The sequence below is a fragment of the Trichechus manatus genome, unplaced genomic scaffold (assembly GCF_000243295.1).
Source record: "Trichechus manatus latirostris isolate Lorelei unplaced genomic scaffold, TriManLat1.0 scaffold00073, whole genome shotgun sequence".
Lineage (NCBI taxonomy): Eukaryota > Metazoa > Chordata > Mammalia > Sirenia > Trichechidae > Trichechus > Trichechus manatus.
Window position 1 is genome coordinate 2,109,529 of NW_004444009.1, and position 15,264 is coordinate 2,124,792.

At 36.7% G+C, this 15,264-nt stretch overlaps 1 protein-coding gene across 1 annotated transcript in view; it reads right to left on the minus strand.

The window, feature by feature from the left end:
* Nucleotides 1–5,978: 5,978 nt before the first annotated feature.
* The window catches only part of SEC22B (SEC22 homolog B, vesicle trafficking protein), a 19,689-nt gene continuing 10,403 nt past the window's right edge, over nucleotides 5,979–15,264 (minus strand). The window contains exons 3-5 of the mRNA XM_004380334.3: nucleotides 12,903–13,063; nucleotides 10,565–10,711; nucleotides 5,979–6,854 (exon numbers count right to left, since the gene is read on the minus strand). Coding sequence (XP_004380391.1) covers nucleotides 6,700–6,854; nucleotides 10,565–10,711; nucleotides 12,903–13,063 — 463 coding nt within the window. The 3' untranslated portion in view covers nucleotides 5,979–6,699. The remainder of the gene's footprint in view (nucleotides 6,855–10,564; nucleotides 10,712–12,902; nucleotides 13,064–15,264) is intronic.

Sequence of the window (15,264 nt, forward strand, 5' to 3'; positions counted from 1 at the left end):
GCAACCCTGTAGGACAGGGCAGAACTGCCCCATAGGGTTTCCAAGGCTGTAATCTTTATGCAAGCACACTGCCACATCTTTCTCCCATGGAGCAGCTGGTGGGTTCGAACTGTTGACCTTTCGGTTAGCAGCTGATTAACCACTGTGCCACCAGGGCTCCTTACCTGATATGAAAAGCTCATTTAATATTATTCACACAACATAAAATCAACCATAAGCATGAAGGCTCTATGGTCACCTGGAAACATTCTCAGACTGAGGTCTGTCAGTATATTTGACTTTTGTGCCTTCTAATTTGTCTCTATGCCTTAATTTTCTCTCCTTTATTACCCTTCAGTTGTTTCTGCCCCCAGAGAATCAATTTCATCTACTGTATCATCTTTCTTCCCTCTTTTTCAATGTGTTCACTATATGTTGATATAATCTTCCTGTTGGCCCTTTTGTTCTGACTTGTATTTAATGGAGCCTTGGTGGCGCAATGGTTGACTTCAGCTGCTAACCAAAAGGTCAGCAGTTCGAATTCACCAGCTGCTCCTTGGAAACCCTATGGGGCAGTTCTACTCTGTCCTAACAGTGTCACTGTAAGTTGGAATTGACTTGACGGCAATGGGTTTTTGGTCTATTCTATGTGCCCCTCTTTCTTTCCCCATTCCTTACTAGGCTTACACCATTTTACTCTACTTTGTTTTCTCCCTTCCATTCAAATTATTATGTCCATGACTTATAGAAGAAAACTTGTGCATAATCTTTTGTAATTAAATGTATTCATTCTGCAAATATTTACTGAGAACCTGCAACGTATCAGCCACTGTACTGAGTACCAAGTAAGGAGACTGCTGCAAGAGTCCAAGTTAAAGAGTGCTTGAAACTAAGGCAAAAAAAAAAAAAAAAAGATAGAAAGGAAGTGATGAACGAGAAATATTTTGGAGGTTATCAAAAACAGATTTTGGTTAACTGTTGAGTTAGAGGTGAAAGGAGCAAGCAGGAGTCAAATGCAATTTGTGATTGCAGCTCAGGTAAAGGGATGGCAGCTGATGCCTAAAATCTGAAAATATAGTAAGAAGCACAGGCCTGGTTTTACCTTTGAGGGGAATGGAATGGAGGTAGTAAGATGCTCTAGACGTACTGAAGCATTTGTGGGATATTCAGAGATACCCAATAAGTAGCACAAAACTTGGGCTTGGAGCTCAAGTCTGAGCATAGACAGGTGTATTTGGGAGTTACCAGTAATATGGGTAATAGCTGAAGCCCTAGATATAGAAGACAAACTAGAGAAGCCTGCTTCTTGAAGAATTCTTCCAATGTTTGAAATTTTTATAAAAGGGTTTTTAAAGCAGGAGCATATCTGCGTTGACTGATATGTGCTGAATAAAATGGGAGAACACAGTATATTCTAAAATCAGTGAAAGATAAACAAGGCCTAAAAAAAAAAAAAAAGAGTAAATATAATACACAGTTGATTTTGAAGCTCGCATTCACAGAAGAAAAGTTGCAGCAGTACATTAATTGATATGTAAATCAGAAGCTAGGGAACCGAAGAACAAGGGATAAAAGAAGTGAGGAAAGGCAGTGAGGTGAGAAGAGAATGGGCAAGAGACTACAGGAAAAAAGGCAAGAGTTGTCAAAACAAAATCAAAACAAACAGCCCCCTCCCCCCAAAAAAAACAAAACTTGCCAAACTCTAAGTGAACCAGATGTAAAAAAATGTTGAATGGTTGAGATCAAATGAAAAAGTAAAGGAGCAAATAAAATAAAAACAGATGTATTACAAATCAAGGATGAGAATTGGCAAACAAGATCACAAGAGCAAAAAAGAAAATATAAAAAAGGAATAAAGGGGGAAATGACATGGAAGTAAATAAAAGGAACTGGAATAATAAAATGAAGTTGTAAAAAATAATGTATTTTTTCAAAATAAGAATACTAATAATCTGACAGGACAAAGTGAAATGCCAAGTGATAAGACAAACATGTTTACATCACTATTGAGCATAGTGGTTAGGTGTCAAGCAGCCCTGGATTTGAATGTAAATACCTCTACTTGCTAGCTACATGGCCTTGGGCAAGCATGGAAAATGATTAAAAGGACTGTAATAACACATGTAAAATGCCTAGTATATAAACAAAAAACAAAACAAAACAAACAAACAAACAAAAAAAAACAACCCATTGAAGTCGAGTTGATTCTGACTCATAGCAATCCTAAAGGACAGAGTAGAACTGCCCATATAGTTTCCAAGGAGCACCTGGTAGATTCCAACTGCCGACCTTTTGGTTAGCAGCCGTAGCTCTTAACCACTATGCCACCAGGTTTCCGTGCCCAGTACGTAGTGCTCAATAAACAAAAGTTTATGGGAGAAAAAAAATTAGTCCAGTCTTGATTTCTACGTGGGAATCAAATTCCCAACAACTTTTCTAATCTAAAACAGGAATTGTTACAGTATTTGAAATAAACTTTATAAGAAATGAGTGACTAAATTGCTTGAGATAGTTTTATATTATTGAGTCAACTTTACCTGACAGTAATGAATTAAGAATAGGATGTGAGATTCAGTTTATCCTTGTGTCTCAAACTGTCACAAACTCTACCAATTTTTCTTTGAGGACGATGAGAAGCTATTTGTCTTAGTTAAACTGCAATTACGGAAGTAGTAACATCCTTACCACCAGTGCTTCTTGCCTTTTTGCTGAGCTGTCTGAAAAAGCAGACAGGGCTCAGCCAGTTCTGCTAAACACACGAACCAAAAGCCTCAATTGTATAGCCACCAACATTCAAGCCCTTAGTCATGGAAACTCCCAGTAAAACGGGGATTTAGGTTAGGAGATGTTTTATTTATCCTGTGTGTGCAGAAATGAGAATCCATTTGCCTTAACTTGCTTTTACAAGATTTCCTACTGAATTAGAAGTAGAAAATGTGAATTTCAAGATTCTTAAAGTGTAATTTTGAGGGATTGGGACCAAACAAAAAAATTTTTTTTTTCTGTAGAATCATGTCCCTGAAAGCAAATCTATTATATATATATTCTAATATATATATAACACTGTACACATAATTTTTCAAGAATATATTTTACCTATAAAATTACTTGAAACTGTAAAATTCTTCCAATTTGCCACAGCTGGATAGTTTCCAAAGCTTCTGGATACTTGCCTTTGAGTTCCTATAGAATGGGGGATCTTAACTGGGGGACCATGGACCAGTAGGTCATACAGAGCTCTGTGGAGTCCTTGAATATTCTTAAAATAGTATGTGATGCTTCACGTACATGTACATATGGATACTTTTCTGTGGCAAAGAAATACCTTTCATCAGATTTTCAAGTTAAGCACTGTTTGACATTTAAACAACTAGACTTTGTACAATATGTCAAATATTTCTAAGTTTTAACACCTGTGCAATTTTTTAATTAAAACATGTTATGAAGTCCCTGGGTGGTGCAAATGGTTATGCCTTCGGCTACTACCCAAAAGGCTGGTGGTTTGAATCCATCCAGAGGAGCCTCAGAAGCAAGCCCTGGCAAACTACTTCTGAAAGATCACAGCCCTTGAAAAGCCTATGGTGCACAGTGCTACTCTGAAACACGTGGGGGTGCCATGAGTCAGAACCAACCCAACAGCAAATTGATTGTTTTTTTTTTTTTTTCCTAATGTAGTGCCACAATTACCAGAAAAGCTACTTGTAGGAGCAGTTATATGTCTTCACTTCTTACTGGTTCACACAGTCCTCAACCCTTTGCAAACTGGCTTCTGTTCCCACTTCTCTGGATTATTAAATTCCTGGTTGTTAAATTCAAAATACTTTTTTTTTTGGTACTATATTATTCCATACGTATTATTAAGTTCCTGGTTATTAAATTCAAAATACATTTTTGGGGTGCTTAATTTGACCTCTTCGTGGTATACGCTAGTGGTTAAAAGCAAAGACTTTGGAGCCAAACTGCCTAGGTTCAAATCAGTTCTATCACTTTCCAGCTCTGTGGCTTTGGGCAAAGTACTTAATTCTTCTGTCTCAGAGAACTACTCTTTGTAACGTTTCTTCATTCATAAAACGGTGTGAACGGTACTTACTTCAAAAAGCCAATGTGAGAATTAAATAAGCTCCTAATACAAAGAAAGCACTATGTAAGTATTAGTTATTATCTGGCACCTCTGACCACTTTCGAAAATTGCTTAAAATCTCTCTTCTATGTTTCATTTTGCCTTTGATGGTTCTCAGTTTCATCCCCCTACTTCCAAGTTTGTTCCTCCTTAACATATCTTTATGTTATGGCCAAAATAATCGTTTGATGAAACTATTAATCTGATGCCATCCCTTGCCACAGCCATTACCATACTCTAAACACCTCAGCATGGCAGACAAGTCCCTTTATGATAATGCACTGACCGAGTTCTCCTTCCTCATGTCTTCCTTCTCACTTGCCTATGTTCACCCTCAGAGTTAAGCTGAACCAAGTCACTACAATCCCCAAAATGTGCCTCATTCTCTTAACTCATGCCTTTGCACATGCTGACTCTGCGTAAAGTGTCCTATTCTTCTTCTTTAGAAAGTTTTCCCTCACCACACTCCTTCCCAAAAGTAAATTAGACGTCCTTTCTTAATGCACCTGCATAGTATTCATCACATTCTATTTGAGATACCTGTTTGGTTGCTGACACATTTTATCTAGTCAGATCTTCCTACTGTCTCCTATAAAGAACAAAAGTGGGAACCTTATGATAGTCTTGTTCTCTCATTTGTCTACCTCCATAATCTTAAAGCATTTTCTTATTCTTTTGTTCATCATTTCCCCCACCACTTCTCATTTTTTAATTAACCCACCGAGATTAGGTAGAAATGTACCTAGAAAAAATACATGTATACAGTAAGTTAACCAGATAACAAAACTCCACACTGAAGTGAACATTCTAGAAGTATTTATTTCATTGCTGACCATTAGGTTGCAGCATGCAACTCTAAACGAGCTGCCACTCTTCACTCCTATAGAAGCACCAAATGTTATGGTACCACTACTCAGGTTTTCAGCCTTTCAGCGGCTTTTATTACCAACATTATTACTTAGAGACAAAGCCTTTTAAGGACTTAAAAGCACTTATTCTCTATAAAAAGTACTGTATTTCATGCACAAAACTCAAATTGGCACATTTAGGTCTAAAATGGAAAAAGAAATCTTTTTATTCTAGTTCTGTAAATTATCAGGAATATAATAAGCATTTCTCCCTGCCTTGCTATAAGGAAATAAGAATTTTTTAATCAGGGCAGTAGCTTTGACGATCCCGTAGAGTTAGAAAATTGCTTACTAGTTAAAGTTCCTTTCAAAGATGCTGAGACAAGTTGGCTCATTTTCCTATATAATTTAAAGAAATATCTGCAGTATGTGTAGGACTTAAAGGTTATATTGTAGACCCTTGTGATAATATTGGAAAGGCTTATTCTCACCACTTAAAAAATTCTACCTCAGAAGGTAAAGAAAATCCCCATCATCCCTGAGCAAAAAAGAGAAAAATCATAGGTACTTTTATTAGTTAACAGGAGCCACTGTAAATGAGTTACCTATCTCTAGAGCGTTCTTAAAGAATTTCCATAAACTGAAACAGGAACAAGGTGCTCTGAAAGTCTTGCTCATATAAATGTATTAGTAGTTTGAGTAGTTGCTCTACAAAAACTTTAAATTTAATTCATTACACAGATGAACATTTCCCATTTTGAAATTTGAGAATATCCTGAGAGGATATTTATGGGACATTAAACTATTGGGAACAGGAATTTTTTAAATGTTGGCAAATTACAGCAGGAAGAAAACAAAGAACGGGAAAACCATAGTTGGGAAAGTGAGGAAGGGGTAGAACAAAGACGTAGTTAATGAGCTGGGTCTTTCTTCTCACTCAGCCAGGTGCCTCTGGCTATCCATATGCTCTCTTATATTAATATAAACCAGACAGTGAAAAATAAAATTAAGAATGTCCCAAACTAATTTAAGTCTTTTGTTTAAGGAGTAAATGACAGAAAACATTTTAGCTTCTTAATTAAGGAGTGCTATGATACAATTTCAAGGCATCATAATATAATTCATTTAATCCTAAAGCAATTGTGCAATAAGCAAATATTATAAAAGGAAAGTAAGGGTTAACTTCCTACAGGGGCCAAAAGACAAGCTCTGTGCAGCACAGCAAATAACCTTCACGCAGGAGTCTTGTTTGAAAGACCAACAAAAATTCAGATTATAGAAAATCAGAAATGTCACCAACAAAAGGAATGTTGATTAGAATCAAAAACTTCCCATTGGGCTGTCTTCTCTGAAGGAATTTCAGAATTTTGCTAGCACAGGTTGGTTAAGCCAAATCTCACTGATGGCTCCATTAGAGAATGAGAATGCCCCAGTCAGTGCTGTTTAAAGAATGTAAAATGCTGGGAGGGAAAAAACAAAATGAAACAATCTACTGTTCCCTAACATATATGGCTTAGCACCCAGAGAAAGCCTCTGCCCCCAAGAGAGACTTTCTACATAGGGTTAAGCTTCATTAAATGAGGTGTGACCTTTCATTTTCAGGACACGTCTTTCCTCCCAAGGTGTTTAGAGGCAGAAGTTCCACATGGGTTCTAATGTGGATTCTAATACACATCCCTGTGAGCTCAGCTTCCTGAAAACATACACCTGCCGGGTTCTAGGTTCTCCTTGCCAGGGACCAGATTTGCTAGTTCACAGCCACCAGAACCGCACATACACTATTAACATGATGAAAAACACAGCTACTGCTGCAAGTTTGGCATAAGTGGAACGCATGTTCAAGTACTTTGCATCCTGGCGGTATTTCTTGGACAGACTGGACAAATTGTTAGCCTTTGAATCCAATGCTGTCAAAGAGGAAAAAAGGAAAACATTAATTAGCCCCTGGAAGTATTTTATGAAAGTACTAAGACATAAAAAGAATCAAAATAAGTGACATTCTATCAAATAGGCAATTAATTATAGAGGACTATTTAAGCAAAAGTTTTATTATTATTTTTTTTAGTAGTATAATGTATCTTTTCTTCATCCTATCAATATTAAACCTCAGAAAATAGTTGTTTCTTGTTGGGACCTAAGTACTAAGCTTAAGCACTTTGTAAGTATCAGTTACCATCTGCTGCCTCTGACTACCCTCCTCTTGAAAACTGCTTAAAACCTGTCTCCTATGTTTCATTCTCCCTTTGATGGCTCCTTAGTTTCATCTAAGCACTTTGCTTTAAGAGGACTGAAAAAAGGCAAGCAAAGAAAAGAAACAGAAGGAAAGCAATGCCAAGGAATGATATCAAACTTAAAATCTATATCCAAACTATTATTAATCTTAATTTATCATTTTTATTTTAAGGCTAGGTTACATATTGATTAACTCATGATTCTGAAGTACTGTAAAATCTATAGTACATTTTAAAATTATCAGACCAAATTATGTTCAAATTCTCGAGGCTGTATAGGAGCACAGACTCTGGTGTCAGACACTCTTTGATTCAAGTATCACCTGCACCAGTCAAGTCACTTATCCTCTCTAAGACCCAGTTTCTCCATCTATAAAATGGGGATGATAACAAAGCTACATCTTAGGAGTGTAGATATGTAAGGATGCACGTAAACTGAAAACAATGTCCGTATGCAGTAAACACTTGATAAATGTTAGCTGATATTATTATAATAATTGTTATCATCTTCACAATCTTTTAATGGTCTAATAATCTCTCATATTTTAAGAAATGATAATCCATGTAAGATAAAACTCAGGTAAGCAGAAAATTCAATTGACCAGATACTGAGTATTAAGCTAAACCTCAGTGGTGGCTGCTACCAAATTTTTAAGGATCTCCACATAGTAAAGACTATTATGAAGGTAAAGCTATCAGAAATTACATTTGAACAGATATAGGAAAATTGGCATCTGTTGTTAACTTTTCCATCATAAATACAGGCAGATTTTAAAAACAAGAACAACTCTCAGTTTGACATAAATGGATTGTGATCAAACTTTTCACTTCTTTAAATTTTTGAAAAACTATTTTGCAATCTGAATTTGTTTGTTCTTCCTTAGATAATGCTTTTGGAATATCTGGAGTTGCTTAATAGAGGTTGGTTTTGATTGGGAAATGTACTATTACTTAACATCACAGGCATGGTAGCCACTCTTAAATTGGCAGCTGGTCTTGTGAGTAAGAAAAACACCTAGTCACATAAGAAAACAGTCAGGGGGTGAGAATAACGTAACAATGCTGCAAGGAATCTTTCTAGCCAATCTACTAGAATGTATACTCCAGTTGACAGGGGTTTTCAATTACTGTGTTCACTGCTATATCCACAGTGTCTAGAACAGGGCTTGAGTCAGTGCTCTATAAATGTTTGCTTGAATTTAAATCTGCTGAGAATAACTGGGCAGAAGAATAATTATGAGATCACAGAAAATAAGTAATAGTTAAGATAATTCCTCTACACAGGAAAATTCTGAAACAGGTGAAATCATAAAGACACAGCTATTGCTTGGAAAAGTCATTTAGCAAATATTTATGTTATAGGCACCTTTCGAAGTGCAAGAGGACACAATGATGATCAAAGCATATATATGTTCCCTGCCTTTGTAGAGTTTATAGTTTACACCTTAGAATGGAAAAAACAAAACAAAAACAACCACAGCTTAAAAGGAATTGGTTTATTTAGGTAGTAAAAAAGGACATAATTTGATCTTGCTGAAAAAACCAACAAGAACTACTCTTGAGTCTTAAATGGAAAGTAGACTAACTCTAAAACATCAGAAATTAGAAAGAGAAGGCATAAAAGATGAATTCTTATTGTGAAAAAGCTTAAAGAGGAAGAAAACATTCCCTGAAGTTGATTAATGTCCTCATTGCCCTTCAAATATGTTTTTCCCTTCACTTAAAACACTATTCTCACTCCTTCCTAATCTATCTAATTTTAGGAAATCCTTCCCGTTCACTTCACATTTATCTACTTCCCTCTACATTTTTATAGATCTTATTGTCTAAATATCCATTTAAAACTATCATACATTGAAGATGGATAAAGATTGTGGAGGCCAACAGGTTATGCAGGGTACTAGAAGTGTGGCTCTTAGTAAGCTACTTAACTTCTGAGCCTCTACTTCATCTGTAAAACTGGTTCGATACCACCGACTTCTCATGGAATTATTATAAAGATTAAATAAAATAGATGTAAAGTACCCCTAGTATATTGCCTAGCACAAAGTAAGTGCTCAATAGACGTTTATTCCCTTATACTGTCTATTAATTACTCTGTGAGAATGTTACTTATCATCTCAGCAAGACCAAGCTACTTAAGGGTAGACATATCTTCTTTGTCAATCAGCGTATCAGCTTTGTTGCAAGTAGCAAGGCACTAGAAGAGAATCCTTTACATTGTTGATTAACTGACCAAGATATATATTTTAGATTAAAGAGAAATCCCTATGCTGGTCTACTTTACATCAGGTAGAAGCTTTAAATCTGTTACAATGAAAATTTACATGGACTCACACAACCCAAACTGATGTTCACAGAGTGTGAAGCTATATGCTGGGATAACTGCTGATTACCAACATGAAGGTTAAAGCTTGCAGTTTATAATAAAGAAAACTCCATTTACTAATGAACTATGTAGCAAGGCTGAATTCAAGAAATACTCATTATGGTATCTATTTGTGACTATTACTGTGAGAGATATAAAAGATATATATGAAACAGATATGAGACAGATAAACACTACCTTAAAAGAGCTTGCATAACCACATTGAACAGGTAAAACATACACACATATTTATATATACATCCATACACACACATATACACACACACACACGATTATGTGCTAAAAAACATCATGTAGCTAAGTGCTGTTAAGAGTTTAAAGGACAGAAGAGATTGAAGAGATGTGGGGTGTAAGGATCAGGGAAGGTTTCTTTGAGGAGGCAGCTCTTGACCAGCATAAGGTGAGAAAAGATCATTAAGGATGGTGAGGAAGCTGACCTGGCTAAGATAGAATGTTTGTGAACACTCAATAAAGCACAATGCCTTGCACATAATGAGCACTCAACCACGAGTGAATGAATGAGAAGTTGAGATCAGACTGGATTTTATCTTGTAGTCACAGATTTTAAAAGTTTTTCAGCAGAGGAATGCTCTGACGAATGTGGCATTTACAAAGATCCATCTGGCAGCAATAAAGTTTCTCAAAGAGGCTACTTAGGAAACCACTGCAATAAATCTTTGACAATTTCTTCATTCTTCTTTTCGCTTTCCTTAACTTGTACAAGTGTTTCTGTACATAATTTACTTAATTTTGTAAATACCTTGGAAACAGTGATTGCTTCTGTTATGTATAAGTCCTTTACATTGCTCCAAGTCAACAAAAACTAATCATAGCAGGGAAAAAATATATAGTAGACGATTTTTAATGTAATCTATTTCTAAGAGATGAATTCTTAACAGTGCTACACTCTCACAGCACAAAAGTACCCCCAGAAGAGCTATCCTTGCATCATGGAATGAAACCACTTCTTCCTCAGACTCTTATTGGTTTGAGATACCTGAGAGTGCCTCTCCCCGTTGTAACACTTCTTCAATATTGGCCACCATGATCCTCTGCACATCTTGCAATTCAGTGTTGATGGAGCCAAGGTTTCTCCGAGCACGACTGTCAATGTAGAGTTTTTTGGTTTTCTGAATGTAGGTATCTAGAATGAAGAAGAAAATGGCCATTAACAACTTCTTTCATGCCCATCAAAGTATTGAAGGAGGGAATTGGAAATTCTGAGTTTGGTCCTAGATTTGCCAATGTCCATGGTTAACCAAGCCCTTGGGTGAGCATCAAAATGTGGGCTTTAATTTCTTCATTTGTAGCACGTAAACAAATAACTAGATGACCATTCAAGGGAAACGTCCTTTGCACATCTCTGAATTATAAGTATTTGCCATCAGGATCCTTACAGAAATTAAGACATACTATAGCAAACTTCGTGTAGTAGTTAAGTGCTACGGCTGCTAACCAAAAGGTCGGCAGTTCGAATCCACCAGGCGCTCCTTGGAAACTCTATGGGGCAGTTCTACTCTGTACTATAGGGTTGCTATGAGTTGGAATTGACTTGACAGCAACGGGTTTTGGTATAGCAAACTTTCCTGAAAGCAGAAATTTTCAAACTGTATTCTGAGGCCATTAGAGTTTTATTACTTAACTCTATATACTCCCTGAATGAAAGGATGCTGGTAGTAATCTAGCAACCTTACAGCCTAACATGGTAAGAGTTACACGATCATTAAAGTCTTTTCTTCTGCACACATCCCATATTTCACCCGTTCTTAAACTTCAGGTAAGGCAAACATGAGCTAGGCAGTCTCCCAAAATATCTCTATAAAATTGCAGTCACTTCCATCTTTAGCCCTGTATTTCTCAAAACTGTAAGAAAAATGGCTTATTACTGAAGATTATATTTTCAACATTTGGCAAAAATCTTAAATTACATGTGCTATATACTTTTCATTTCTCTCTTTAGAGCTCCTCTCCACCCTTCTGAGCCTGCTCTCTGCCTTGGGAAGCTGGCCTGGATGGACTACATCAATGGGCTCTTTGCCTTCTAGGCTTCAGTTAGGTTCAGGCAACAGAGAACCCCAGTAGTATGGAAGAAAGGGAATAGAGAATCATGTCAGGGTGTTTATTCTTCTAGCTCCTCCCTGAGAAATCACTTTGGGCTGGCACTATCCCTCTACCAAAGTTATTGCTCCTCTCGAGTTGGCCTTCTCTATAAATTCTTTCCTTCCCAGTTCCAGAATCTGCTCCTTCTCCTCATTCCTTCAGGCCTACGGATGGTAATAACTACCATGTTATTGGCCTTGGAGTCCCCTTATAACCTATTTATACCTTTGTATACAGTCCCTTAAGCTAATCTGAGTGTATTATCTATTTCCTCTGTGGCCCTGATAGATCAGTCTTAATTTTTTGCGGGGGAGGGGGAAGGGGTATTGGAATTTTTTTTTTCTACAAACTAAAATTTGAAAAACCAGACATTATATAGATTATTACTTGGAGAGAATTTGTAGTCACAGAACACTGGATTTCTTTTGCTATATTTTCTCTATTTCTAAAAAGCAAAATGACCCTCTAATCTAGCAAACTGGAAACACTTCAGAAATTTTAAGAGTGAAACAAATTTCTCTTTTAACTAAAAATTCCAGCAATGTAGCCTGATCCTATTTGTCCTCACTTCCTGTACTTAGGACATTCTACTGTCACCAAATATTTCACCAGGTCTGATCAGTGACGAGTCTTTCTATAATTCTATAATATGGACACCCACATATTTCTGCATGTAGCATGTTTCTCTCCAATACCATATACCTTCTAGTACTCTTGTTTTTAATTATAGAATCATATTCTAGTTAAAAACAAAAAACAAAAAAAAAACCACCATTCTGTCTGAAATTTCTAAACTCCCAAATTCTGATCTCCATAAAACGACCCTTACTGTGAATGCATGTGTGTATGCGTGTCTGTGTGCAGCGTGTGTGTGCATCTATCTGTCTGTGGGCTGGGGAAAAAAAGACCTTAGCAATTTATATGCCAATCAAGTAGATCTTTAGGCACACACCCTTGCCCCACGTAACTCTAATGAAGAATTAAACAACAAAAAAGGGTAAAGGACAGCAAGTTCCATGGGGAAAAGATAAAAAAAAAAACTATAGAAAGTCACTTATAAGAAGGAATCCTCATTCATGCAAAAGGACATAAAGAGGTAGAATGGGAGAGGCAGCAGAATCTAAAACGTCAGTAAGTAAACCTCACTAAAAACGTGTCAAAATTATATCAGTCTAACAAATAGCTTCTCCATATTGTTTGATCCCGTGATAAGGAAGCAGAAAGCAAAAACTTACCAAACTCAATAAAGGAATAGGGTCTAGACACAGTGGGCACCTTCTTCCCATGCTGTTCATCAAATTCTGAGTGCAAATCTTCTAGGTAGGCAAAAGCCAACTTCTTAGGGAAGGCAGCTTCACACAAAACCAAATAACACACACCCTGCTCAATAATGTAGCTAGAGAGACAAAAAAGCAAAAAAAAAGTTGTTTTTAGAGTAACAGTACCTCTAACAGTTTGAAGCAGACTCTCAGTACCATACAAACTTTTGAAAATATCAAGCCTAAGCCTTTTGAGGCTGGCTAAATCAGAAAATCAATTTCACATCACAAGTGCTTAGAATCAGAAAGCAAGCATCTTTCATTATATTCCAAAAAGAGTATTTAGACATGTTTATTATACCTGTTTATTCATCTACACAATTCCTTAACTAAAATATTTTAGTATCTAAGACTATTTCTTGAAAACTCTGAATTACAACTCCATCTACCCTTTGACTATATAGACGGTAGATTAGTATATACATATTTAAACTCCTTCTAACCATAAAGAAAATCAGCGGAACTGAAAATTTTCGTGGATACTGTTATGGATTGAATTGTGTCCCCAACAGGATATGCTGAAGTACCAACACCTGGCATTTGTGAACATGACCTTTTTGGAAATAGGGTCATTGAAGACAGTATCTATTAATATAAGGTCATACTGGAGTAGAATGGGTCCTAATCCCACCTGAGTTGTGTCTTATAAAAGATAATTGACACAGAGAGTCAGACAGAAGGATGGCCATGCGACTGCAGAGGCAGCTGAAAGCCAGGATTGCCAGGTACAATCAGAAGCTAGAAGAGAGGCATAGAACAGTTTCTCTCAGAGCTCTCAGAAGAAATCAACATAGCAGATACCCTGATTTGGACTTCTAGCCTCCAAAACTGTGAGACAATAAATTTCTCTTCTTTAAGCTACTCACTGTGTGGCATTTTGTTACAACAGCCCTAGGAAACTAAGACATACCTAAAAGCTGGAGGTTAATGGCACAATATTTACTGGGTACAGAAAACAATGACCTCAGGACTCATCACATTCCCTAATTTCCAGGGGAAGAGAACTCTGTATTAGCTAAAGGCTATCCAGAACAGAGCAGACCTCCTCTTGTGACAGTGAGCTCTACAGCACTTGGGAAGGAGGTATATGACATGTCTGAGATATTCTTAGGAAAGAGGTTAGGCTACTCAGTGGCTTTTCAAACTTCTTTTTAGCCAAAGTACTCTTTACATTTCTGGCCTCTCTATGGTGGCTCCTGAGGCATCACAGGGCTCCACAGAGCATGGTTTAAAGATCACTATATTCTATGATCTCTCTGGCCCTTTACAAAAACTAAACAGTTCTGCTGTCCTACCTCTTGCTTGGGCACCTGAATTAACCAGTCTCCTTACCTTAAGTCTAGACTACCTCCTATATGTTGTCAGTTTTACTCCTAAAAGTAAATCTGACTATATTACTCCCCTTCAAAACTCTAGGGGGTTCCTTAATACCTATAAAACAAAATCATAGTCCTTGATATAGTATCTGTAACCCTTCACAACAAGCATAGGCTACATTCCATCATATATCCTAACACACCAAATGGCATGCTGTTCTCCAACAAGCAAGGTTCTTTTACGTCCTCACGGACTTCTGCTTATGTTGTTTTTTCTAATTGTAATGCTCCTTTATGGACTTGGAGAAAGCCTGTTTATTTTCAAATGCTCAACTCTACTGTAATTTCCTCTGTGATACTTCTGTATTCTCCCACTCTCTATCCCCTTTCCTCATACTTACCACCCACAAGTGGGAATTTATTGCTTCCATATCTCTGCTCCCAAAGCATTTAACTCATATTTTAATTATAGTACTTCTTGCCCTGAGGTATTATATTTGTTTGTTTATGTGACTTTCTCTGCAAATTAGAGAATAAGCTCATTAAAAGGTATGGACATTAAACGCAGGACTTAATTTAAGATCTGGCAAAGAATAAACCTTTAGCAGATAGCTCCTGGATGGAAATAAAGGATGGGGTGAGACTATGAAGATCTCAAAGGAACCAGGCAAAAGAAAAACTCTTCTCAATTCCATGAGAACTTTCTAGAACTTTTGCTCCCTAATCCAAGGTAGAGGTGAAGATACTATATAATTAAGCACCTACAATATTTTTTGGCATTGAAAATTAGATTAATAGAAACTGTTTCAGACATTACACAAATACCTTATGAAATTTAATGTCCACTATTTTCTTAACCAATAGGTGAGGGTTTTGTTCGTTTGGTATACTCATTTGTTTTTTGGAGGAGGGGAGGTGTTTTTTTTTTTTTTTTTTAATTAAACAAAGCAAGTTCCTATCTC